A 26,798-nucleotide genomic window follows, 5' to 3' on the forward strand; every position below is an offset into this window, starting at 1 on the left:
ATTCCATTTGTCTAGGGAACTTCCAGACTGAGAATAAAGTCTCTCTACCATGCGGCTTGGGACCTCCTATGAAATTAGTTTTAGAGGACTGTTTCTGGTCCTGAGAGGTTAAGTTAAATGAACTTAACTTAGGTTAACCCACAAGTTAACCTGCCCAGGGTCACAAAGCTAGTATGTGTCAGCAGCAAGATTTGAACTCAGATCATTCTGAATTCAGGCCAGCTCCCTATACACTGCACCACATTGCCTCTTCCCTGGCATATAGTTAGCATTTAATCATTTTTTCTTGACTGGCATTAAATGAAACCCCAGCCTTTTCTCCTGAAAATCACTTCAAGATGGCAATTGCTTAATGATGTAAAGAAGGCAACAGATTTCACTTAATAACCTTGGGAGAGAGGGAAAGGGAGGGTCTGAATGGGGCTCGATAGCCAGGTCCCACATTCCTGCCACTTCTTTCTTTCCATCACATGGGATGACCTCTCCCTCTTTCCTCAGGTCTTCAAAAGCTCATGGAGATGGTGCGTGAAGATGCCAGGAGAACAGTCTGTGCAGAAGAGGATTCCAAAAAGTTTACAAGGTAGTGTACCGTGCTAGGTTGAGGAAAGGATGGGGAGCAAGTCCCCCTTTCCCTATAGATCCATACAGAGGTGAGAGGCTACCAGGATTGGCCAAAGCCCCAAAGACACTGAGACTGAACATTCAGGCCACCACCCACCACAGTACCCTGGTTCTTTGGCAAACACCCACTCCTACCAGCCCAGGAGAACAGAGATTGCAGGTTAAGGGACAATCCATGTCCCGGTCCCCTGGAAGGGCACAGAGCACAGACCCAAAGGATATGATCCAATTGTTCTCCAAACTGCCTCCTATGGACCAGGACACCAGGGAAACAACCGAAGAATGACTGACTCAGAAAGGGAAATCCCTGGCAGACAAACAAAATGCAGCCATATTGGAAGCCTTATCAGGGTCTATGCCTCTTTCTGAGATGCCCCTTCTCACAGTGGGGTCCCCAGAATGGGCAGATTGAGGCATTCTAGGGGTCCATACACGCTCAAACTTATGGACCACAAGCCCCCAACAATGAATTTCTTTTTACTAGTGAGGCAGAGGACACAAGTAATGCAGAATAAAGGGTTGTAATAAATTAGCATAGCAAGAAAAGTAGCAATAGAACATTTTCCCCCTAGACCTAGGCAGGGGCTCCCAAAAATAAACATATCACCAGACACCCAGGGAGGGGCACACGTTTCGGGAACAAGTTGTCTGGGCAGTGGAATTGCTTCAGGCTCTGATGCTTCATTGTTGTCCAGTCATTTTTCAACTGTGTCCAGCTCTTCTTGACCCTATCTGGAGTTTACTTGGCAGAGATACTGGAGTGATTTGCATTTCTTATTTGACAGAGAGAAAACTGAGGCAAACAGCATTAAGTCACATAGCTAGTTAGTGCCTGAAGGTGGATTTGAACTCAGTCTTCCTGACTCCAGGCCCAGCACTCTATCCACTGAGCCACCTAGCTGCCTTAACCTCCAAACGTTTAGGGTTTTCATGTGCATAGGGAGGAAAGGAGTAGGAAATAAGCATGTAAGCTCCTACTGTGTACCAGGCACTGTGCTACAAATATTTCATTTGAGCAGAGAAGAAGTAGAACTACTAGTCCCATTTTTCCTGTGTGAGCTTGGATTCCAGGTCCTATAGTATTCCACCCTTTAAATATAATCTCTGTCTTTGTCAAGAAATGACATGGGATCCCACCACTTGAAGGAAGGAATCTCAGGAAATCAACTAGTCTATCCTTTGTCTCGAGTCAGAACAGAATTCAAACACTTTGGATTTGGTAAATGGTTTTTTGGTTTTTGTTTTTAATTCAATCAGGTGATTTCATGGTATAAGGAACTCCCACTAAGGAAAATCTCTCCACCAATGTAGGTCAGCCATATTCTGCAATGTTTATTCCATGAGAGTTGCCTGGTGAGCTGAGAGGTTTATGTGACTTGCCCAGGGTCGCACAGGCACTTTGTGTGCAAGGCAAGACTGAAATCCAGACAGCATGACACAGTAACTAGGAAGATCGTACCTCATTGAAGGTCTTCACACAAAGTCTGGATGACTCCTTTTGGGGTCCTCCAGCAGGAGCCTGGCCCTTTCAGATATGTGGTTATGAGGGGTTACTTGTCAGATAGAGGAGAGTCAACTACATGGCTGCTAAGACTGCTTTCAATTCTGAGATTCTGGGATGCCACAATTTCCAAAAAAGGAAATTCTGTAATTCCCTCATGGACCCTTGAGATTCATTGGCTGAGCAATGGTGTCAAACTCAAAGAGAAAGAGATCCATGAAAACCACAAATTAACATTGTCTCCATTGTACTGTATTTTTATTTATTTTACTAACACTTTCATCTGGTTCTGCCAACTTTACTGGGTTCTAGTAGAGCGGTGTTGGATTCACAATCAGGAATACCTGGCTTCAATCCCACCTCAGACTCTTTACTGACTGTGTGATCCAGGCCAAGTCACTTAATCTCTGTTTGCCCCTGTTTCCTCACCTGTAAAATGGGGACAATAATAACACCTACCTCATAGGGCTATCATGAGGATCCTTTTGCAAACTGCAAAATCCATAAAAAGAAGGCTGTAGATTTGGTGGCCTTTAAGATCCCTTCCAAGTCTCAACTGTGATCTTATGATCCTATGACCATGTTAAGAAGAAATGTTTCTTGTCTTACAGCACTGTGCCCATCCTCAAGCCCTTGATGAAGAGTGAGATGGATTCTGCCCAAAAATCCAGGTAGGTAAATGTGATGTGCCCTACCCGACACTGGTTAGTCAGTCAGCCAACAGATGTTTATTAAGAGCTCCTTAAGTACCAGGCACTTGTGCTTAATGCTATAAATACAAAGACAATCCCTGCCCTCAAGGAGCTTACAATCTAATGGAGGAAAAAACAAACAAATACGTACAAGCAAGTTGTATACAAGACAAATGGAAACTAAATGAGAACTGAAGAATTGGGGATGACACTCAGACTGTAAGCCTGAGTGACTGGGACAAGGGTAGTGACCTCCTAGGGGAGGGGCCTCCAACCCCCACCCCAGTTGGTCCAGAGTCTGGGGGCCAATCCTCTCCCTGTTCCCTCTTCACCTTCCTGATGACTGGCAGGGAATGTGGTCAGTGAGAGTCAGAGCCTAATGCTACAAGACAGGCGAGTTCAGGTCCTTTTGATCACCGCTGGAATGTAAATCATTTTATTGGAAAGGCCACAGTTGGCCAGGGAAGTCTTTGTAAGAAGAGAGAGACAGAGACAGAGAGACAGAGAGAAAGAGAGAGTGAGATAGATAGAGACAGAGAGAGAGACAGAAAGAGAGAGAGATTAACACTAAAAGGACCAGGTGCATCAATTGGTGCAAAATTTTTATGATAATTATTATAATTTATCTCTATTTTCTTTGTCTTATAGATTAAAAAATCACGCTCTGGGTCATCTGACACAGCTTGCTATTCCATGTGTTCTTAAATTCAGGTTCTTCTTTAAAAGTGAACAGGATCTCACTGCCCTCTAGGGGTATTTTAGAGATGGTCTAATTTTAACCATTTTTTTAAAATCTTATTAAAATACAAGCATATTTTAGTTATCTTCTATATTTTGCATGAACAGTAGACAGGAGTCTACTCACCTCTACCCAAGTGACTTAAGTCTAGTTGGAAGAAGACATGCTCTCTATTTCCCCCCTCTCCCATGCCCACCACACCCACTCCCACATTGCTGTCCCCAGATCTGGCCTTTTTCCTGACCTTCAGACCCACATTTCACACTAGACCACTCCCTAGATCTCTTGCTAGCACCTCAAACTCAGCATGTCCCAAACTGAACTATTCAGCATGGCTAAAGATCTATTTGCCTTAAGGGCTTCCTTCTTCCTACCAATGACATCATTTTCCCACCCCCAGGGTAAACCTTCGGTGTGGTTTTCAACTCCTCTCTCTCTCCCTTACCCACTCCCTTCTGGTCAATTTCCAAGTGCTATCGAGTCTACCTCCACAACGGCTCTTTGCACTGACTCTGTCAACCCCATGTATCCTTGGACAATTCACTAAAAATCTCTGGACCTCAATTTCCTATTATGTAAAATGAGGAGCTTGAACTAGATGATTTCTAAGGTCCCTTCCAACTCTTGATCTATGACTCTCTATTCTTCTTTACTTTCATTGCCCTGCCTTAGTTCTGTCCCTCATTACCTCTCACCTGGACTATTACAATTGCCTCCTAAGTAGATGCCCTACTGGGAGTGAGGAGGTTCTAAGGGACTCTTAAGGGCAATTGTAGTCAACAGCTCAACATGTCTGCCAAAAATATCAAATGTGATTTCAGTCTGCATCGACAGACATAGTGCCCAGAACTAGGGAGAGAATGTCATAGTTCTGCCATTATCAGATCTCACCTGGACCATTGTCAGGTCATTCACTTGGACTTGAGACCTTGTAATCCAGCCCCTTCATTTGACAGGGCCAGAGAGTCCAAGTCGCTTGCCTGGGGTCATGTGGCTAGTCCATGCAGGAGTCAGGATTTGAATCCAGATAGATCTTCCTGGCTCCCAAGTGTAGCATGGTAGCCACTATACCCCAAGTTAAATTGTAGGTACTACCTTTTAGGACCTTGGTAAACTGAAGAAAGTCCAAGGGTGGTCAAGAGGCTTCAAGATCATGCCTTATAAGGGTGTATTTTAAAAGCTGTGGTTGTCTAGCCTAGAAAAGAGAGCCCTCAGCAGAGGAACAAGCTAGCTTCTTTCCAGTATCTGAAGGGATAGCAGGTGAAAGATGGCAGAACAAGGAGCCATGAATGGAAGTCACAGAGAGGCCAATTTGCCAAGTCTGACAGTGCTTCAAGAGTGGACTAGACTATCTCAGGGAGGCAGTGAGTTCTCCCTCGATGAAGGTCTTCAAGGAGAGATTGAATGCCCACTTTGGGAGTACTTTTCTTTGCAGTAGAGGGTGGATTTTCTACTCTGCTATGGCACAGACCAGATGGTTCCTGGGGACCTTTGTGGCTCTCAATATCTGTGTATCTGTCTTTTGTACATAGAATCTCAGAGATGGAAAGGACCTTAGAGATTGTCTAGGCCAACAGCACCCCCATTTTACAGATAGGGAAACTGTGGACCACAGAGGGGTGACTTTACCACAGCTCCCATTCTATGTTAGCGGCAGAGCTGGGAAGTCACTCAATCCTGTGTCGATGGAACTGGCCCTCTCTAACCAGGCCTTTGGTGTGAGTTAAAAAGGTCTCAAAGGCCCCAAATTCTTCTCCAACATGCCAGCCAGGATACCTTCTCCACTCTTATTACCACTCTCCTCTACCTGAGAATAATGACCAGTAGAGTTTTTAATAGGTAAAACAAAAGAGAAAAAATGGGTGGGGGCAATTCTTCACATTTAGCAGAGAGTAAGCTGACACCTGAGGTCTAAAGCAATGAGCTTAGACAATGATGAACTTGGAATATAGAGGTTCTGTAGCTTGGGGTGAGGAAGGAGGATGGAGCACTAGGCATGAGGTCAAGTGGCAGTGGTCCCCAAGGAGACTTTAGTCATGAGACCCCAATTATTTAACATATTTACAAATTTATTAAACCCAAAGACATATAGATCCTCCATTATTACTCTGTGCCCAACCCAGTGCTTTAGCCCTGAAGACTCAAGAGAAATCTAAAATGGGACCCCTATCCTCAAGGAACTTCTTATCCATCTGGGGAGTCAAAACATAGTCACACCAGACAAAATATGAGATAAGGTGCTAAGGGAACCTGAGCTGGCACTCCGGCAGAGTGGCCACGGTAGTGGCTAAGATGTAGGCAGAAGGGAAAAAAAAAAAAGGAAAGGCACTCCAGAAGGGAGGGACAGCACCAGCAAAGGCTCAGAGGTGGGAATGAGCCTGGAATGGTCCTGAAAAGGACAGGGCCCAACTTGTATATTGTGACTACTGGTTCCCCTCACACAAATCAACATGGCTCTGAATCAGAAGAGGCACAGAGCCAAGCAAGAAGCAAAGTCCGCAAGGTTTCAAAGATTATCCTTCCTTTGTCTTACAGCATAACCGATAAGTCAAGCAGCAGCAGCACAGAGAGTATCCAGCGGCCTAAGAGGTAAGCAGAGTGTGTGAGTGTGTGTGAGTGTGTGTGAGTGTGTGTGTGTGTGTGTGAGTGTGTGTGTGAGTGTGTGTGAGTGTGAGAGTGTGTGTGTGTGAGAGAGAGAGAGAGAGTGTGTGTGAGTGTGTGTGTGAGTGTGAGAGTGTGTGTGTGTGTGTGAGTGTGTGTGGGTGGGTGTGAGTGTGGGTGGGTGAGTGTGAGAGTGTGTGTGTGAGAGTGTGTGTGTGAGTGTGAGTGTGTGTGACTGTGTGTGTGTGTGTGAGTGTGTAAGAAGCCACGAGCCAATTGCTTGCTGAAATGTTAGTCTTAGTCATTGAGACTCTATTGCATTTCATTAGGAAAGGGGAAAGGGGGGGAGAAAAGAGATCTGAGGGCCAGAGGGGACCGCAAGCTCAAAGTAAGTCTTGGGGGTAAAAAAACCAGTGAAATCACAGGCTGCATTAAGAAACATGCCCATGATGGGGCGGTTAACAGTCTGGTTGTAGCCTGCCCTGAATGAACCGCATTTCAAGTATTATATTAGATCTGGATTCCACATTTTATCAAGGATATTGATAATCTAGAGAGCTTCAGGTCAAGTCAACCAGCATTTATTAAGTGCCTGCTGTGTGCTAGGCACTGTAGTAAGCACTAGAGATACAAAGACAGGGAAAATAGTCCCTGCCTTCAAGGAGTTTACAGTCTAATGGAGGAGATAGCCTGCAAACAGCTATGGACAAACCAGATTGCTTCAGGATAAATGGAGGGTGGTCTCAGAGAGGAGGCACTGGCATTAAGGGGGACCAGGACATGGTTCTGGCAGAAGGTGAGATCAAGTATAGAATCTTCTGGCATTCAGGGGCCTTCATCACCCAGCCCCCCTCCCACCTTTCCAGTCTTCTTACACCCTACTCCCCAGCACATACATTTGATGCTAGAGATAACAGGGAGCCCTCAGAGTTATTGAGTAGAGGAGTGACGTGATCAGACCCACACTTTAGGAAGATTCATCTGGTAGCTGAGTGGGCTTTGGATTGGAGTAGGGAGATTTGAAGCAGGCAGGACCACCACCCCCCCAGCAACTATTGCAACAATCCACTTATGCAGTGATAAGGGCCTGTCCCTGGGTGGTGGCAGCGGCAGAGGAGAGAAGGAACAGTATAGAAAAGATGGGTGATGGGGACGGTGCCAGGTCTCAACTTGGAGACATATGAATGAGTGAAGGAAGGAACAGACGCATGAATGAATGAAAAAAGCCTTTACCATTCCCTTACTACATGAGAGGCACTGCGCTGAGCTCTGGAGACGCAAGTAGAAAAAGAAGACAGTCCCAACTCTCCAGGAGTTTGTGTTCTGCTTGAAAGAAACACCACATAAAACACATCTGGCCTCAGGATGCATGGAAAGTCCTGAAGTCCCAATGGGGCATCAGTGGGTCAGACGGCAAGGCCCAAAGTCCTTAGGCTGGATCTTTAGGTCAGATGACGGTGTCAGGGGCACCGATGTCTAAGGGGCTGAGACAGGTAGGAGAAATGATGCCCAGGGCATCTGCCAAAGGTTAGGGAGCCATATTGTAGGGGGGATCCGTGTGGGTACTTTCTCCAAACTCAAACGACTTACCACAATTTTAAGAGGAGGAGGAGGAGTGGTGGTAGTAGTAGTAGTAGTAGTGGTGGTGGTAGTGGTGGTGGTAGTAGTAGTGGTGGTGGTGGTAGTAGTAGTAGTAGTAGTAGTAGTAGTAGTAGTAGTAGTAGTAGTGGTGGTGGTAGTAGTGGTAGTAGTAGTTGTTGTCATTGTCATTGTTGTTAATGCTAGAGGCTTACAAGCCTCACTCCCACACGGCTCTGGGAGCCAGCTCTGCTTGGGCCCTGACAGCCTTGAACTTACTCAATCACACATATACCATCCCAGTCATCTGTCCGTAGAGCCATGTGGGTGACGGGGATTTAAGATGCCTGCCTTAGTACTAGATTTCAGATATACTGCACAGGCAAATAGGAAGAGGAAAGAAAAAGTGTGGTTTACTTCACCGTACTTCATCTCTTCAATCCACATGTCTAAAGTATACCTGTTTCCCCCTTTTCCACTCCCCCTCATACTCCTGCCCTCTAAAGTAGGGGTGATAGGACAGTGCTACTTCTGTGCCCTGGGGCTGGGCTAAGGATTCTTCTAGGATGGGGCAGGAGAGACAAGACTTATTTGAGAGAACAGGCTTGAGCTAAGTGTCAGGCCACTGATGGGATATCAGGCTGTGTGGCAACAGACCACCTAGAATTTCCCATAATCTCGCTCTGGACTCACCCAGCCAGGAGGAAAAGAGATGCCCTTAGCCCAGTCCAGCATCATGGATTACTGATACCCTCCCACTCATCACTACCCACAGGAAGACCGAGAGAGTAGAATTTCTATGATTTCTCCCACAGTCTGGGAATTCTTCTTGAAACCTACTCCCTAGCTTCCTTCTGAATCTTGAACAGTCTGCAGGACACCTGAGCCATACAGAACACACAACAACATAGAGGTGTTTCACCTCCTAATATAGCCCTCATTCCTCCTAACACAGATTCAGTCTTAAGCTTTTATTACTCAGTCTTTGACTCTGAATTAAGAAGAACAGAATGGCTTATTAAAAACTTTCCAGGACGTTCAGTACTATTCAGTACTTCCAAGCCACACCTCAGGCACTACAGGGCTGTCAGTATCCTCGGGTGATGCCAGCATCCTTTTCTGAATTGCTCTATACTATGCAACTCTGCTGATCACCAAGGCAATCTCTTCGGTCATCTTTTAGACATCAGCTATTTATTTATCCTCTTTGGGGCAGCTAGATGGTGCTAGACCTGGAGTCAGGAAGACCTGAGTTCAAATCCAGCCTTGAATACTTATTAGCTATGTGACCCTGGGCAAGTCCCTCTCTCTTTTTTTTTTTAGTATCTTATTTTTCCCCAGTTACATGTAAAAACAATTTTTAACATTCATTTGTAAAACTTTGAGTTCCAAATTCTCTCCCTTCCCACCCCCCTCATTGAGAAGGCAAGCAATTCAATGTAGGTTATACATGTATAGTCATGCAAAACATTTCCATAATAGTCATGCTGTGAAAGAAAACATAAACCAAAAAAAAAAACCTTAAAGAAAAATAAAGTTAAAAAAGTATACTTCTATCTGTATTCAGACACCATCAGTTCTTTCTCTGGAGATGGATAGCATTTTTCATCATAAGTCCTTCAGAGTTGTATCATTGTATTGCTGAGAATAGCTAAGTCATTCACAGCTGATCATCGCACAATGTTGCTGTTACTTTGTACACGGTACATTTCACTTTGCATCAGCTCATGTAAGTCCAGGTTTTTCTGAGAGCATCCTGCTCATCATTTCTTATAGCACCATAGTATTCCATCATAATAATATACCACAATTTGTTCAACCATTCTCCATTTGATGGGCATCCCCTCAATTTCCAATTCTTTGCCTCTAGAAAAGAGCTGCTATAAATATTTTTGTACATATAGGTCCTTTTCCTTTTTGTTTTTTCTCTCTCTTGGGATGCAAGACCTAATAATGGTATTGTTAGGTTAAAAGGTACGCATGGTTTTATAGCCCTTTGGGCATAGCTCCAAATTGTTCTACAGAATGGTCGAATCCATCCACAACTCCACCAACAATGCATTAAGGTCTCATTTTTCTCACATCCTGGGCAAGCCATTTAACTCTGCTTGCCTCAGTTTCCTTATCTGTAAAATGAGCTGCAGAAGGAAATGGCAAACCATGCCAGTATCTCTACCAAGAAAACCCCAAATGGGGTCATGGAGAGTCAAACACAATTGAAACAACTGAATGCACAATATTTAGCCTTCTTAGCTATTTAGCCTTCATACCACCTGCAGATGTTCAGAGGCTAGAAAGCCTCACCCTTACAAGGATAAATTGATTCTATATTCATTCTGCTCTAAGCACGGCTCTAAGACAAGACAAGACAACCAGACAAGGGCAGCAGAAAGCTGAATGAAAGCTCATTGTTTTTATCCCCTTTCCCCTGAAACCAGCTTAAGGTCCTCTGGTCCCAAACAACCATCTCACTTGGGGTTAGAAAATTCTTTTCAGTGATTATAAAAGTCCTGATTTTGAGACCACATCCCCAAACTGTATCTCAATGGTTCCACCTTAAGAAGCTCTGTGGGGCCTGGGGTTAAAAGGCTCCCTCACTCCCCAAATCTGCTTTGGTTTTCATGCAAATAAAGCCAGGGACAAGAATAAAAGGCTATATGAAGCTGGCAGAGCCACATTCCTGCTATTATTACACACATCTGCCAGCAACAAAAGCATAGTCTTTTGTGGCATGTTCTGACTAGGTCAGCCCTGAATAGTGTCCCTGCATCTACATGAGGCAAGCCTCTGTCTGTAAAGCTAAATTATGTTCATCACTAACAAAGGCATTGTACTGGAGGAACAGTTATAAGACACAGGAGGACACTGCAGCTGTCCTCAAGTATCTGAAGGACTGTTGGGCGATAGAAGAGTTGGACAGCAGTGGGTACAGGTGGCAAACATTTCACCTTGGTGTAGGAAAAAACTCTTAAATGCTCAGAGCTCAAGTAGGAACAGCTAGGTGGTTCAATGGATAGAGTGCCTGGAGTCAGGAAGCCTCATCTTCCTGAGTTCAAATCTAGCCTCACGCACTTCCTTAGCTGGGTGACCCTGGGCAAGTCACTACACCCTGTTTGCCTCAGTTTCCTCATTTGTAAAATGAGCCGGAGAAGGAAATGGCAAACCACTCCAGTATCTCCATCAACAAAACCCCAAATAGGGTCATGATGAGTCTGACACAACCGAAATGATTCAACAACAGGAGTCCCAAAGCAGAATGTCCTGAGGAGTTAGTGGCTTTACAAGGCTCTTCATGCTGATGCTAGACGACCCCTTGTTGATCATCAACCCCTTGGAGGGAGAAGGGCTTCCTGTTCAAGTCCTAATTAGATTATGTGGAGTCTGAGAATCCTTCTGACTCTGAGATTCTGTGATCATTGATTATCAACTCTGCCCTTAACATCTGCCAGGATCCTGTGCCCCACCATCTCACCCCATCATCATTTAACTTACCCTAGACACTGATCTCAAGTGGTTTCAGAAGGACAGACTATAGCATTACCATCCCAGTAGTTTAATCGAAGTAACTCAAGTCAAAAAGTATTAAGTAAGTGAAGGTATAAAGAAGGGCACAAAAAATCTTTGTTGCTTTCCAAATCCTATAAAAACAATATGAGGTATCTCTGGTGAAGAGATGCGGGAGTCTCTGAGCATAGGAAGAAGTCCAGAGATGCCCAGAGGATGGGGAGTTTGGGGGAGGTTGCTATAATTAGAAAGAATTATAGGGCAAGGAGGTTGGGGTGAGCTTGTCAGGGGTGGAGGTGCTCAGGAGGAGGAAGTGCACCCCCAGGAAATCCAAAGGAATGGGATAGGGGGTGAGAAGTGTAGCCACCAGAGGGAGGGAGCTCGTAGCACCCTGAGGCACAGTCCTGTTGCCCACATCCTAGTTTTGGCTGTACTTGAGGGGACGGATAGAAAGGGGAGAATCAAAGCAATACTCTTGTTTGGCGCTGGTCAGGCATGTCTCCAGACATAGATCAGACCAATGAGCACAGCCTGACTCTTGGGGGTCTCTTGGCATATGAGTTCCTGGGACTACCTGAGCCTTGAGAAGCAATGTGGCAGAGAGGACAGAGGACTGGACAAGGAGTTCAGAAGTCCTGAGTTCAAGTCCCAACTATGACACATGCCTTCTGTGTGACCCTGGGCAAGTCACTTAACCTCTAGGTCCCCCATGATGCTTCCAAATTGCCAATCCAAATCAGCAGAGGGGATTTCCACACTGGGAAGTCCCCACGCACTGATGAGAAATCAAAGGCCCAGACCAAAAAATGAGCCAGACAAAAAAACCTTCAGCCCTCACCTCACCCAAACCTAGCCCAGCCTCATGGTTTCGTCTTTCATGTTTCTCTCTCTGCAGCTATCCCTCTGATGTGTCAGACGCCAAGATGAACGTGTGTGCCAACATGAGAGCCAAGTTTTTCAGCGTCGCGCAGGAAGCTGGTTTCTGCCTACAGGACAGACTAGAAATTCTCGCCAAGTAAGACTCTCCATAGATGGGCCAAAAGGCACCATGACTTAGAGTTTTAAAGGCTCAATGGGAAGACAGGAGTTATATCCTACCTGTGACTCTCACTAGCTGGGGGACTGTCCAGTCCCTCTCGTCTCTCAGGTTGGGGGCAACCCACCTAACCTGTCTGGGCTTCAGTTTGCTCATCTGTAAAATGAAAGGTGTGAGACCAGGTGACTTCCAAGGTCACTTACAGCTGCTAACCATCCTATGAATGAATGAAAAGGTATTAGTTAAACTCTTACTATGTGTCAAGCACTGTACAAGGGCTGAGATGACAAAATGCAAAGAGTAAGCTAGACTTAAAACACACACTTAAAAGTATGTCTTGCTTTTTCAGAGAGAGGCTGGTAAACATTTAGCAGCACATCACTGTCTATAATCCTATGAGCTGCTCTCTAGGCCTTGACCCAAATCTTAATTTTGCCAATAGCATGGACTCAAAGACTCTGAAATGAGGGCAAGTTCAGCCGTAGCATGGGAAAGTAATGAGGCAGTCATTGAGAAATTTGGCATCCTAAAGAAGGAAAGATGAGAGGGGAGGGAATTAGCATTTATAAAAAGCCCACTGTGTGCCAGGCACTGTGCTAAGCACTTTTTGCAAACATCATCTCATTTGATCCCACAACAACCCTGTTATTATTATCCCCATTTTACAGTTGTAGAAATTGAGGCAAAGAGAAGCAAAATGACTTTTCCCACAGTTCCACAGCTAGTATCTAAGGCTGGATTTGAATTCAGGCCTTACTGACTTCAGGTCTTGCTCACTATTCACTGGGCCACCAGCTGTCTCTAAGATGATTTCCCTGATACCTTACCTCCATGGGGTGAAATAGAACTTGAAAGAATCCACCAATCACCTCCTGAAATAGATCCCAAAATGAAAACTTCTAAGAATATTATAGCCAAATTGTAGAGCTCCCAGGTCAAAGAGAAAATACTTCAGGCAGCCAAAAAAATCATTAAAATACTGTTTAGCCACAGTCAGAATCACACAAGATTTAGCATCTCCCACATTAAAGAAGCAGAGAGCTTGGAATATGATATTCCAGAAGGTAAAGGGGCTAGGATTACAATCAAGAATGACCCACCCAACCAAACCAAGTATTATCCTTCAGGGAGAAAAATTTATATTTAGTGAAACAGAGGACTTTCAAGCATTCCTGATGAAAAGACCAGAGTTGAATAGAAAATTTGGCATTCAAACACAAGACTTAAGAGAAGTATAAAAAGGGTAAACATGAAAGAGTAATCAACTGTTTACATTTTTATATGGAAAGATGATACACGTAACTCCTAAGAATTTTACCGTTATTAGGGCAGTTAGAAGGAGTCTATATAGTCAGAAGGCATAGGTATGAGTCAATTAATGTTGGGATGATCTCCAAAAAACTGTAGGGGTGAGAGAGAGGAATGCACTGGGGGGAGGAGGAAAGGGAGGGGTAGAATGTGAAAGTTTTTCTTACATAAAAAAAGGTGCACAAAGAAGAGCTTTTATAGTGAAGGCAGAAATGGGGGCATGGCAGGCTATGCTTGAACCTCAGTCTCACTGGAATTAATCCAAAGAGCGAAAAATATATATACACACTCAGTTGTATGTAGAAATGTAACTTACCCAATAAAGAAATAGGAGGGAAAGGGGATAAGAGAAAGTGGAGAAGTGAATCACAAAAGGAAGGACATATTGAGGAAGACAGTGGTTAGAAGCAAAATAGACTTTTGAGTAGGGACAGGATAAAGAGAGAGAGAAGGAGGAGGAGGAGGAGGGATGGAGAGAAATATACAGTAATCATAACTCTGAGTGTGAATGGGATGAGCTCACTCATAAAATGCTTCCCATAAAATGGAAGCAGATAACAGAATGGATCAGAAACCAGAATCCAACAATATCTTCTTTATAAAAGAGACACTTAAAACAGAAAGATACGGAGTTAAAATAAAGGGCTGGAGCAGAATCTAATATGCTTCAGCTGAATTAAAGGCAGGGGTAGTGATCATGATCTCAGACAATGCAAAAACAAAAATAGGCTTAAGGGATAATTAGGGAAACCACATTTTTCTAAAAGATGCCATAGACAATGAAATAATATTAAAATTTTTCACAGCATGTTTCTCTGATAAAGGCATAATTTCTCAAATCTACACTATGTATAGAACTGAGTTGTATTTGTAAAAATAAGAGCCATTCCTCAATTGATATTGGTCAGAAAATATAAACAGGCAGTCTTCAGAAGAAATCAAAGCTATCTATAGTCATATGAAAAAATGCTCTAAAAATGTTCTACATGTATTATCCTCCCATATGGAAATGTAAAAAGTTTAAGTTTATGATTACTCTCATGTTTACCCTTTTTATGATTCTCTTGAGTCTTGTGTGTGAATGACAAATTTTCTATTCAGCTCTGGTCTTTTCATCAGGAATGCTTGAAAGCCCTCTATTTCATTAAATGTCCATTTTTCCCCCTGAAGAATTATACTCAGTTTTCTTGGGTGGGTTATTGGTTGGAGAAAGGCAAAGTAAAAACAACTCTTGAAGTACCACCTCATACCTATCAGAAGTAACAAATGTTGGAGAGGAATAAAAAATAAATACACTACTGAACTGTTGGTGGAGTTGTGAACTGATCCAACCATTCTGGAGAGCAATTTGGAACTATGCCCAAAGGGCATTAAAACTGTGCATACCCTTTGACCCAACAATCCCAATACTAGGTCTGAATCCCAAAGAGATCAAAGAAAAAGGAAAATGACTTACATGTACAATAATGTTTATAGCAGCTATTTTTGTGGCGCAAAGAATTAGAAATTAAGGAGATGCTAATCAATTGAGGAATGGCTGAATTGTTGCTTTGTCAGTTATTCATGTCCTACTCTTTGTGACCCCATTTGGCATTCTCTTGGCAAAGATCTTTGAGTGGTTTGCCACTTCCTTCTCCAGCTCATTTTACAGATGAGGAAACTGAGGTAAATGGGGTTAAGTGACTTGCCCAAGGTCACTAAAAAGTATCTGAGGCTGGATTTGAACTCAGGTCCCTCTGACTCCAGGGCCACGCTCTATCCACTCTGCTACCTATCTGCCTCAACAAGTTGTGACATATGATTTGTTATAGAGTACTATTGTGCTATGGGGCATGACAAGGGGGATGGTTTCAGAAAAACATGGCAAGACCTGTATGAACTGATGCAAAGCGAAACGAGAAGAACCAGGAGATCACGGGGCACAGTAACAGCAATGTTGAAGTGATGATCAACTGTGAAAGACTTGGCTACTCCAATGCAATGAGCCAAGACAATTCCAAGAGACTCATGATGAAAAAAAAAGCTATCCACCTTCTGAGAGAGTGAACTGATGAACTCTGAGGACAAGCTGAAGTATGATTTTCTCACTTTATTTTTCTTGAAATATGGCTAATATGGAAATACGTTTTAAATGATTTCACATGTATAACTGATAGAATATTGCCGGTCTTCTCAGTGGGTGTGGAGGGGTGGAAGAGAGAATTTGAGACTCAAAATTTAAAAAGAAAACAATTATATAAATAAATAATAAAAAAACTGTTAAATTCTTAAAAAGAAGAAAAAACAGAAGCAGCATAGTCCAGTCAGCATGGACTGAGTTCAGAATACCTGGGTTCAAAGCCCACCTCTGGCACGTCTGGGCTGTTTGACAAACTGTGGCCAAATCACTTCTCCCCTTCAATGTTCCTACTCAAGGGTGCCACCACACACCTCTGATACTGGATGGCATGTGGAGCTTGGGAAGGGGAGGGGTGGTGATTGATAGAACCAGGTCTGAAAAGAGGGATCAAAGTCTAGCAAGGCAGCAGACTATAAGGGTGGGGGAGAAGGTTCAGGGGAAAGAATGAGTCAGAGGGGCAGAGCTTGTCCTCCTGAGCCACATGCAGGGTTCTGAGAGATGGTGGTGGGAGGGGAAGGGCTTATGCCCTGGAGACAAGCAGCTTTCTTTTTTCAAAGCCAATCAAAGAGAAAACAGCCTGAGAAACACTGTGCCAAAAATCTATTCTGTCACCAGTAAATGTCTAAATATATTCTGGTAGTTAAAACATGCAAATTCTATTGGCCACCCTGCCTGCCAAAAATGATATTGGTATGAACATTAAACACACCTGTCTTGGGACTTGTCCAGGGATGGGCTAGGAGTCCCTAAAACAGGGATCTTCACCTGATGATTCCATCAGTAATGTTGATGGACCGACCTCTTCAAGGAGAAGCTAAGGGAGAAATCAATATTCTGGCTTCATCCTCAGCCACTAACAGTCACCCCTTGCTGCTTCATAGTCTCTTGAAAATGCCAGCTGCCCATCTGGACCACATCTGGCAAGTGGGGAAAACTCTCAGGTGCATTTGGAGCCGACGTATTCTTACTATCACCATCACCACTAACAATAACCCCGTTACCCCCATGGGCATAAACCCACTGGACCAGTCCCACAAAGAAATAAAAGATACTACTAAAAATTCATTTATTTCATAAGCACTTGCTAAGCATCTAACTGTGTACCCACCTTGGAGGAAGCAAGGGAGTCAATATTAGAGTGAATTCCAGTTGCTTGAGAGCAAGGATTATTTCACTTTTTGTAACTACATCCCCAGTGCCTGGCACAGAGCTGGTGATTGATTTACCTGTCTTATAAGGAAGGCAAGTACTCAAACATTCCTCCCTCTTCTTCAACCAGCCAGATACCAGGACTCCACATTCCTACCCTGGCCAATAGACAGTACTAAGGATTCATCATCTGCCCAGGTGCTGGGCATCTATTCTTCTCCAATCTTTTTCCAGCTCTTGCACAGACACTGATAATCAGATCAACATTAGCAACATTACCAGGAAGGGTCTGATATCTACTTTCCTATAGCTCCACTCAGAATCCCTCTGGTTCTGAGTTATAGATAGTATAGGCTGGAGCTCCCATCCTTGGCCACCACTCCCTGTCCTTCTATGTCAGTCTAATCCCACTCTACACCTCTGGGGCCCTGAGATGCACTCTCCTCCTCTGCCTCTGGAGCCCTGGGATGCACCCCCTCCTCTATCTCTGGAGCCCTGGGATGCACCCCCTTCCTACCTCTACCTCTTGGAACCTATAGTTTCCTTCAAGACTCATCTCAAGTCAACTTGCACCTGATACCTTTCCTGGTCCTCCTCACTTCATACCCTCCCAAATCTTCCTTGTTTTCATTGTGTATAGTTTTACCTACATATATACAAGTATTTACATATACATTTTACATATATATATATATATATATATATACATATTTTGCTTCCCCCAATGGAATATTAAATCAAGACAACAAGCATTTATTAAGTGACTACTGTAAGCCAGGCACTTTGCTAAATGCTAGGGATGCAAAGAAAGGCAAGAAAAAAAGCCGTTCCTGCTATCAAGGAGTTCGGTCTGTTCTTTTGTCATCATAGCCCAGCACCTAGCAGAGTGCCTAGCACTTAGTAGGCACTTAATAACTATTTTTTGTTTTTTTGTTTTTGTTTTGCTTTTTGATAGGCAGTCAGGGTTTAGTGACTTGCCCAGGGTCGCACAGCTAGTAAGTGTGTTGTGTGTCTAAGCCTAGATTTGACCTCAGGTCCTCCTAACTTCAAGGCCAGAGCTCTATCCACTGTGCCACCTAGGTGCCTGGATAAATGTTGATTGATTAGGCTTTTCATGTCATTCTTTCCCCTCTCCTATTGTATATTTTCAACATACACATTCTTTCTCTCCAAAAGAGAATGTAAGCTTCTAGCAGGCAGGGACTGTTTCTATTTTGTCTTTGTATTCTCAGCTCCTGGCCCAGAGTAGATCCTCAATAGAATTGAACTGCAGGACACTAAACTGGTCCCATTGGAGGGACAGTCACAGCCTCCAATAGAGCCATGATCCCTCTCATGTGTGGATGTTCCTTCTAGCTAGTCAACCCATCCAGGGCTCCCTGTCCTGGGCAACTCTTGTCCATGTCCTCTTGTAAGGTGGGAATAGAGAAAGGGACTGAACCTGTGATTTCATTAGTATAGATGAGGAAACTGCCTCTACTAATGTAGGTTAGCACTTTCTTTGCAACCTGGAATCTTGAAGAAATGACTGGGAGCACTGAGAGATTCAGTGACTTGCCTGGGGTTCGTATGGTGTAGAGGAAGAATTTGAACCCATGTCTTCTGGGTTCCAAGGCTGGCCCTCTATCCACCATGCCACACATTGGGATTGTTGTTGTTGTTCAGTTGTGTCCAATTCTGTGTGACCCCATGGGGTTTTCTTGACAAAGATGCTGGAATGGTTTGCCATTTCCTTCTCTAGCGCATCCGCATTTTACAGATGAGGAACTGAGGCAAACAGGAGTTAAATGATTTGCCCAGGGTCACAGAGCTAGGAAGTGTCTTAGGCTGGGTTTGAACTCAGATCTTCCTGACTCCAGTCCCAATGCCCTATCTGCTGTGCTGCCTAGCTGCCTTCCACATTTGGAACATAATGATAAAAAATACAAGATCCCTGGCCTCCAAGAACATCCATGTTTTCTGAGGTCTCACATCTACATAGTGATTTTAAGGTTTACAAAAGTACTGTGCATACCTTATCTCATTTGATGAACAGCCAACCCTGTGAGGTAGGTGCTATTATCATCTCCATTTCACAGATGAGGAAACTGAGGCTCTAGGGAAGTTAATAAGTAGAATACAAAAGACTGAACACTGCATAAATCAGTGACCCTGTCATTCCAGAGGAGGTATTGCTTCATGCTTGAAAGAAGTGACATTTGAGCTAGTCCTTGAAGGATGGGAAGGCTGTCAACTGCCCAAGATGGAATTCTGATTCTCTTCCCCTCTCATGACCTGTTTTACAGGAGGCAGGAAGAAAGAGGCTTCCAGAAGTTTTTTGCTTTCAGCATTGTCTCCAATTTTTATGAAGACATAGAAAAAATGAGACATCCAATCACTATAACAAGAGGAGATGCAGAGGAGTTGGCTAACCACTGGTAAAGAATGGAAACTAGCTCAGTTGACTGCCCCATCAGGGAGGGTCTTTCCCAGTATAGCTATAATCCCAGGTGTTCTTCAGCTATAGAGATGTGTCACCCCAAAAGTGTCCTTGGGTAAAGAGAAGACCTCTAGAAGAAGCCCAAACCTAAGCTCTTTGAAACCTCTGTCCCTGGTGCTAAAACCACAAAAAATTGCATAGAAAATCAGAACTAGAAAAAGCCTTAAGCATATCTAATTCTAAGACCCTCGTTTTTACAGTGGAAGAAACTGAGACACAGAGAGATTTTGCCCAGATCAACCAAGTTTTAGGGAGCAGGGCTGGGATTCAAACCCAGATTTTCTGTGTCCCAGGCCAGTCTTCCCTCCATTATACAACCCAGAGTCTCATCCTTGCTCATAGAATCATAAATCTAATGCTAAAAGGAACCTCAGGGACCATGAATGAATGAATGAAAAAGTTCCTACCATGTGCCAGGCACTATGCTAAACTCTGGGGATAAAATATAAGAAAGCAAAGTTGTCCCTGACCTCAAAGAGATTACATTCTAGTAGGGGGAGTCCATACATACAAAGAATAGAGGAAGGATATGCAGGTGGGATCATCACTATTGACAAAGATTCATGAGAGCCAAGAAACACCATAATCCAGAAAGTAGAGAATTGTGGGATATGGGGAATAAACCAACAAACCGTAGGAGTAAGCAGTTGTTGTCTCTCATTCTCGAAGAGACCCAAAATGACATCACTATGCTAGAGTCAAGCTAGAATGTGTCCAACTGGGGCTCATCAGACCAGTGAACTCAAAATGTTCTGCCATAGGTCACGCCCAAATAGTCCATGTGAACATTTGGAGTGGATTCTCTAAATTTGAGCATCTCATGTGGGAGTAAATAGAAAACTCCCAAAGAGACACTAATGACTCCAAAGAAAGATTGAGGAATGATTTTAGTCCTCCACAAGTGGTTGCTTACTAAGTGATACCCTGGTGAGTTGGGCTCAATCAACAAACATTTATTAAGCACCTACAATGTGTGAGGTACTGTGCTAGGGATGAAGGTACAAAGACAATCAGTAAGCATTTATTAGAGAGATTCCTGGGGCAACTTGTAACCTTAAGACATGGAACCAGTATGTCTGTAAGGCACCTTAAAACAGAGAATGTAAGAGTTGGGAGGACCCTTAGAACAGGAAATGTCAGAGTTGGGGGGGACCCTTACAACGAAGATTATAAGAACTGAGAATGGGTCTTAGAGAATCTCCAGCCCACCCACTTGTTGTACAAATGAAGATAACTGAGGCTCAGGCCCTGAGGGATCCCCAAAGAAAATATCTTTAGTAGCTCCTCTAACTGGATCTCTTCTGTTGGAAATGAAGGTATTTTGACTTATTATCTAAACTCCCGGAAGACTTAAAGAAATATCGTCCTGCCAAGAAAATCCTACAGAAATTACAAAAGCATGGAGAGAATTTGGACCTCAGAATCCGTCCACATGTCCTCCTCAGAGTGCTGCAGGACCTCCGTACATGGGAGCTGTGCTCCCCTGACATTGCTGTGGCCATTGAGGTAAGCATCAATAAGGGCTGCTCCCTGGCCCAGGTGTCCACCTCCAACAATCACCCCTCTACCTCTTCAACGCCTGTATGCGGCTCCATGGCTGACTGGGGTCCTCTCTGACCTCTAATTCCATTGTCCTTAGTGAAATGCCACTGTCGCAATCCCCCATTGGCTCAGAATCTTGTTAGGTAAAAGGAGCCAATCTATGAAATTAATTCATACTAAAGTATTACTAAGGTGACTTCTCATGTATAACATCTATATTTTAACAAATGTCACCAAGGACTGATCCCATGTTCTGTCCCACGGTCACCCACATAGTCATCAGATTCCATTCAGGGGCTCAGGTCCTCTGGCAAAAATGTCTGCCAAAAGTGAGTCAACCTGGACCTCAGAGTGCAGGAAGGACAGGAGAATATTGCACAGGGCTGGAGATACTCCTAGGATGGTTTCCATCCAGAAGCTTAACCAGAAATGTGAAACCACTGAAAGAAATTTCAGAAAAGAACCTCATTTGCTGTGTGAGCACCGATCTTGAGGGTCACTGTGGTTCAGGGATTATTCAAGTCACATTTGCATTCATGGAGAAAGCTAACAGGGACCATCTCCCTTCCTCTGACTCTAGTTTGTTTTCTACTATAATCGTTGTTGTTAAGTCATTTCAGTCACGTCCAGCTCTTTGTGACCCCATTTTGGGTTTTCTTAGCAAAGACGACTAGAGAGGTTTTCTATTTCCTTCTACGGCTCATTTTACAGATGAGGAAACTGAGGCAAACAAGGTAAAGTGATTTCCCCAGGATCACACAGCTGGTAAGTGTCTGAGGCTAGATTTGAACTCAGATCTTCCTGAATCCAGGCCCAGTGCTCTATCCATTGTGCCACCCAGCTGCCCCTAATCATGCCATTAGGTTACTGAGGTAGGATCTCAGAACAATTCCTGTATCAAAAGTGTGGTGGGCAGAGCTGTATATGAATGACTAATCATCATAGACTCAGCCCCCCCTGAAGAACTGACTCTTCACTGCTTAGAGGAGGTACTAAGCTTGGCCACACTCCCTAAGATGCTGGGAGGAAGGAAATTCACATGTAACACACAGCTCCCCTGGATCTCTTCCCACTGCTCAGCACATCAGTTGATTAAAAAATTCAGCAAGGAAGCAACAAGGTCCAGTGGGAAGAGAGGGCTGGGTCAGGAATCTAGAGGCACTCAGTTCAAATCACCTCCACTGGCAACTGTGACCTGGAGGAATAAATCCATTCACCCCTCTGGGCCTCATCACGTCCACCCAAATGAGTTGGATGGGACTAGAGCACTCCTGTTTTAGACCTGTGGTCCCCATTTTGAGGCATATTGCTTGTGTGACTTTGAGGAAATGCCTTTGCCTTTCTGTGCCTCAGTTTCTTTATCCATAAAATGAGGAGGGGTTGGACTAGATGGTCTTTGGGGGCTCCTTCCACCATTAGATCTAGGACCCTTTGAACACATAATTATTGAATGTCCAGGGCACTGTCCTGCGTACTTGAGTATGCAAGGCCAAAAATAAAAGTCCCTTACTTCAAGGAATGCACAAAAGAGAGGTGCCCATACCAGGGAAATGTCCGAGGAAAGCCAGAGAACAGCTCTGCCCTTCCCCAAGTCAAATCAAATGAGATGATATTTGTAAAGCACTTAGCTTTACCTGACACACAGTAGGTGCTTAATAAATGCTTGTTCCCTTCCCCCTTCCTCCCCCAAGTGCCAGAACCATACCTGAGAATCAATGTGACATCATAGAAAGTGAGAGAGGTTTGGGATCAGATGATCTGGGTTCAAATCCTGGCTCTCAACTGCACTGCTTGTCTAACTGTAAGCTAGTCAAACTCCTAGGGCCTCAGTTTCCTCCTCAATAAAATGAATAGTATAGACTAGTCCCTTCCAGCTCTAAAAAAGCAGGTCTGTGGGCTCAACCCTGAGAAATCCAAGCCCCTGTAGGAAGTCCATAGAATCCCCACAAATAATACTAGCTAGAATTTATATAGTATTGAAGTACATATGTTATATCATTTGATCCTCAAAATAGTGCTGTGAGGTAAGAGTTAGTATTACCCCCATTTTACAGATGGGGAAACTGACAAGCGACTTGCCCAGGGTTTCACAGATGGTAAGTGCCCAAGGCAGAATCGGAACTCTAGTCTTCCAGACCCAGAGTCCAGCGCTGTCACCACAATGCCACAGAGTTCTCAGTAGCTGCTCTTCCACTCTTGATTATACAGGGCTCAAAAGTCCACTCAGCTCAAGTATAGGTATACAGAGCACTTGAGACCATTCTAGTTGGGCTTTTAATTCAATGGGATATACCAGTATTTGCCACATGGGTCTAAGATCAGGCTCGAACGTGGCTGTTATTTTCTCAACTCCCAGTTATCCCCAGGACTGCTGTCCCCCAGCACATAATACAGCCACAAAGTGTAGCCTCATGGCTAGATGCTTTTCCTACCCAGTAGGATTCTGGTAAATGTTTAACAATTGACTGGGGGATTGGGGTGGGGAATGCATACAGGATACACTTTTAAATTTAATCCACATTAACATTTTTTCCATTCCTTTCTTAAGTCTAGACAATAAAATGAGAAATCAAGCTCTGATTTATAGCATTGCTCATTTCTGAGATGTAAATACTCACATTGAAAATTTAACAACTGGCTCTCTGAGTAAGGCTTGAGCTTCCTCCAGCACAGCCCTAGTCCTGTCTTAATACATAGAGTAAGGGGGCATGGGGATTTACTGTGATGTAAATGCTCCGATGGAGACACACAAAGGGCTTGCCTGCTGGCAGCCTCCAGTCAGGCTTCCCCGGCTTGTCTGAGAGGCCCCCTCAGGCAGCTGGTGCTGGGAGGGCAGGAGGAGAGACTACATGCTAAGAGACTTTTGCACATGCCTGAAGGAATGTTGAATTCATCAAAAACTAAAAATATCAGGAGAAATGTGGAAAGAAAGGGAAAGAAAGGGAAAAAGAAGCAATTCTCTCCAAAATGACCCTACATTATTAATAATAGCCCAGGTTTATAGAGAGCTTTAAAATTTGCAAAGTGTTTTTTTATCCATTTTCATATTTGCACCCCACCATTGAGGCATTGTGGGAAAGAACTCCAAATCTAGTCTCGGTTTCCAATCCCAGCTTTGTCCCTTTCTAGTAGCTGCATGACCTTAGGTAAGTCATTTAACCTCGATGGATCTCCATTTCCCCATCTGTAAGATGAGGGGAGTTGGATTCACTCAGCCTTTAAGGTCCATTACAGCTCTTGTTCTAAGACCCCCATGGTCCATGATTCAAATTCTGCTTCTGCTGCTTACTCCCTGTGTGACAGGGACAAGTTCTTTCCCTCTTTGGGGCCTCAGTTTCCTTAGCTGTCAGAAGGAAGGAGTGGGACCACTTGGCCCTTAAAGTCTTTTGCAACTCCAGATGTGACCCTATGAATCACTCTGTGCCATTGGCATGGCAAAGACTATTGTCTCCATTTTACAGATGAGGAAACTGAGATTCCAAGAAGTTAAATTACTTGTCCCAAGGTCACAGTGTTGAATAGAGGCTCGAAATGGAGAGCTGAGAGGGACCTCAAGTACAAACTTTAATGAGACAGAGGAGGAAACCAGGGCACAGAGAGAATAAGTGAATTTCTCAAGATCACACAAGTAGGAAGAAGCAAAGCCAAGATTCAAGCCAGATCCACTGTGCTATGTTGATGCTGGTGTAGGCAGGCAGAGGCCTGAGAATCAGCAGAGCCCTTCAGCTGGATCCTTCCACTAGAGAATGGATGGTCATGGGATGAAGACATAACCTACTCCACCCCAGTCCTGAACTGGACTTGTGAGATCCTAGGTCTAGAGCTAGAAGAGGCTTCTGAGGTGAGACCAGCTAGGACAACCTCCCCATTTTACAGATGAGGAAACTGAAGTCCAATGAAGTGAACTTCCCCAAGTTTCTACAAGTCGTAAGGGCTGCTGTCTGCTTGTTGAGTGACTAGATGGGACAGTGGATAGAGTGCCAGGCCTGGAGTCAGGAAGACCTGAATTCAAATCTAGCCTCAGACACTTACTAGCTATGTGACCCTGGGCATGTCATTTCACCCTGTTTGCTTCAGTTTCTTCATCTGTCAAATAAGTTGGAGAAGGAAATGGCAAACCACTCCAGTATCTTTACCAAGAAAACCCTAAATGGGGTCACGAAAAGTTGGACTCAGCTGAACAACAACAAAAGGGTCAGGGTGGGATTTGAACTCAGGTCCCTTGACCTCCAGAGCTAGCATTCTTTCCACTGCACTTTCTGCCTCCCCACAAGTAAGATAGGCCATCTCTGGAAGTCATGGGCTCTTCCTCACCAGAAGTCTTCAATCAAGAGTCAAAGGACTCCTTGTGGACAATGTTGTAGAAGGGATTTTTATTCAGGTGGCCATCTGTTGGACACTGTGATCCTTAAGGTCACTTCCAACTCTGATATTCCATGAGCCTGGGGTTCCCATGGGGCCCCCAGAGGGAGGGTCCCACTTCTCTGCTTACTGCATCTCTGCCTTTCTTCCCACAGTTTGTACGAGAACATATTGTCCAAATGCCCCAAGCGGACTATATCAAGTGGCTTCGGACTCGGGTCAACCTTCCCATGAGAAGCCACAGCGCCCCACCCCCTTAGAGAGGTCGAAGCCAGAGGCTGCCAAGGGACGGCCCAGCCTGGCAATGGGAACACTGTGAAGGAAGACGGGGAATGTAGATGGAAGTGTTGGAACCCTTGGGAGGCTGGCAGTGCCCAGAGAAGTGCCTCCTTCAGCTCCAGCCCCACTGCCCAAAGAGCCAAGAGGAAGAAAGCCAACTCAGCCTCCTCCCCAGCTCCCAAGCTTCTCACATCCTGCTCCGACACCCCCTAAATGAGAAAAGCCTGACCAGCCACACCTTGGTTTCCATCCCTGCTTTTCATCAAGGCTCAACTTCCCTCCAAAAAAGATGGAGACTGCTCTTCGCCACCATAAGAGAAAACTCAAGCCAGCTCAGGGACCCTTTGCACGCCAGAAGTCAGACGCCAGAGGGGGTCTCCCACTGGGGCTCTGCTCTCCAACAACCCAGCCTTCCGGAATCCACCAGGCTCCTCCAATCCACTTACCTTCCCCCCTCTCAGGTCCATCACTCTAGTGTTCTATCAGGTTCGGTCCAGTGTTCCATCCTTTCCCAATGTCTCTTTACTACTTTCCACCAAATGCAATTTATTGTTGGTAATAAAATGGAAATGAATGTCAGACATATGGGAGCACTCTTGGTCCAAGCTGGGACAGCATGGTTTTTTGCACCTGGGGAAAATAGCATGAATCACACCCTCAAGCCCCCACTTGGGGAGGCTGTTATGGGTCCTGGAGAGGGGAGAAAGAGTGGAGGAAGAAAAGAAACATGGCAGCTTCCTATTTTAATTTATTATTCTTGCTAAGTACTAAATGATGTTATATCTAAACTGCTAAAGGAATAGAAGGGCTGTCAACAATCTCTAAATTTCAGCACCCTGAGACAAAGCTTCAGTCAGTCAATTAATCAGTAAACATTTGTTAAGCACCTGCTATGTGCCAGACACTGTGCTAAGTCCTGGGGATACAAAAAGAGGCAAAAGACACTTCCTGCCCTCAAGGAGCTTACAATCTAATGGAGAGATAACACACAAACAAATATGTACAAAGCAAGCTATATGCAGGATAAAGAGGAAATAATTAAGAGGGAAGGCACTGGGATTAAGATGGGTTGGGGAAGGTCACCAGCCCTCCTTATAGCTCTGCTTTATGACAAAGGAAGCCTGGGCTTTCCTTTTACCTTCCAAAATAGGGGTAAGATTTGCATTTTGATTCAAGGTCCACCCAACCCACAAACCCTTCTGAAGCACCTACTGTGTGTTCTGTGATACCTAGATATGACCTAGAACCTACTTTTGAAGAACTTAGTCTAAGCGGAATGAGAAAAGGG

General features: G+C 44.3%; 1 protein-coding gene across 1 annotated transcript in view; it reads left to right on the plus strand.

Moving 5' to 3' along the window:
• Positions 1–26,043, plus strand: part of CCDC60 (coiled-coil domain containing 60) — a 201,580-nt gene extending 175,537 nt beyond the window's left edge. The window contains exons 9-15 of the mRNA XM_021007905.2: positions 499–580; positions 2,734–2,793; positions 6,089–6,142; positions 12,132–12,251; positions 19,134–19,265; positions 20,644–20,833; positions 25,387–26,043. Of these exons, the coding sequence (XP_020863564.1) occupies positions 499–580; positions 2,734–2,793; positions 6,089–6,142; positions 12,132–12,251; positions 19,134–19,265; positions 20,644–20,833; positions 25,387–25,491 (743 nt within the window). The 3' untranslated portion in view covers positions 25,492–26,043. The remainder of the gene's footprint in view (positions 1–498; positions 581–2,733; positions 2,794–6,088; positions 6,143–12,131; positions 12,252–19,133; positions 19,266–20,643; positions 20,834–25,386) is intronic.
• Positions 26,044–26,798: the final 755 nt, after the last annotated feature.

The sequence above is a fragment of the Phascolarctos cinereus genome, unplaced genomic scaffold (genome assembly GCF_003287225.1).
Source record: "Phascolarctos cinereus isolate Bilbo 61053 unplaced genomic scaffold, phaCin_HiC Scaffold_4;HRSCAF=312, whole genome shotgun sequence".
Classification (NCBI taxonomy): domain Eukaryota; kingdom Metazoa; phylum Chordata; class Mammalia; order Diprotodontia; family Phascolarctidae; genus Phascolarctos; species Phascolarctos cinereus.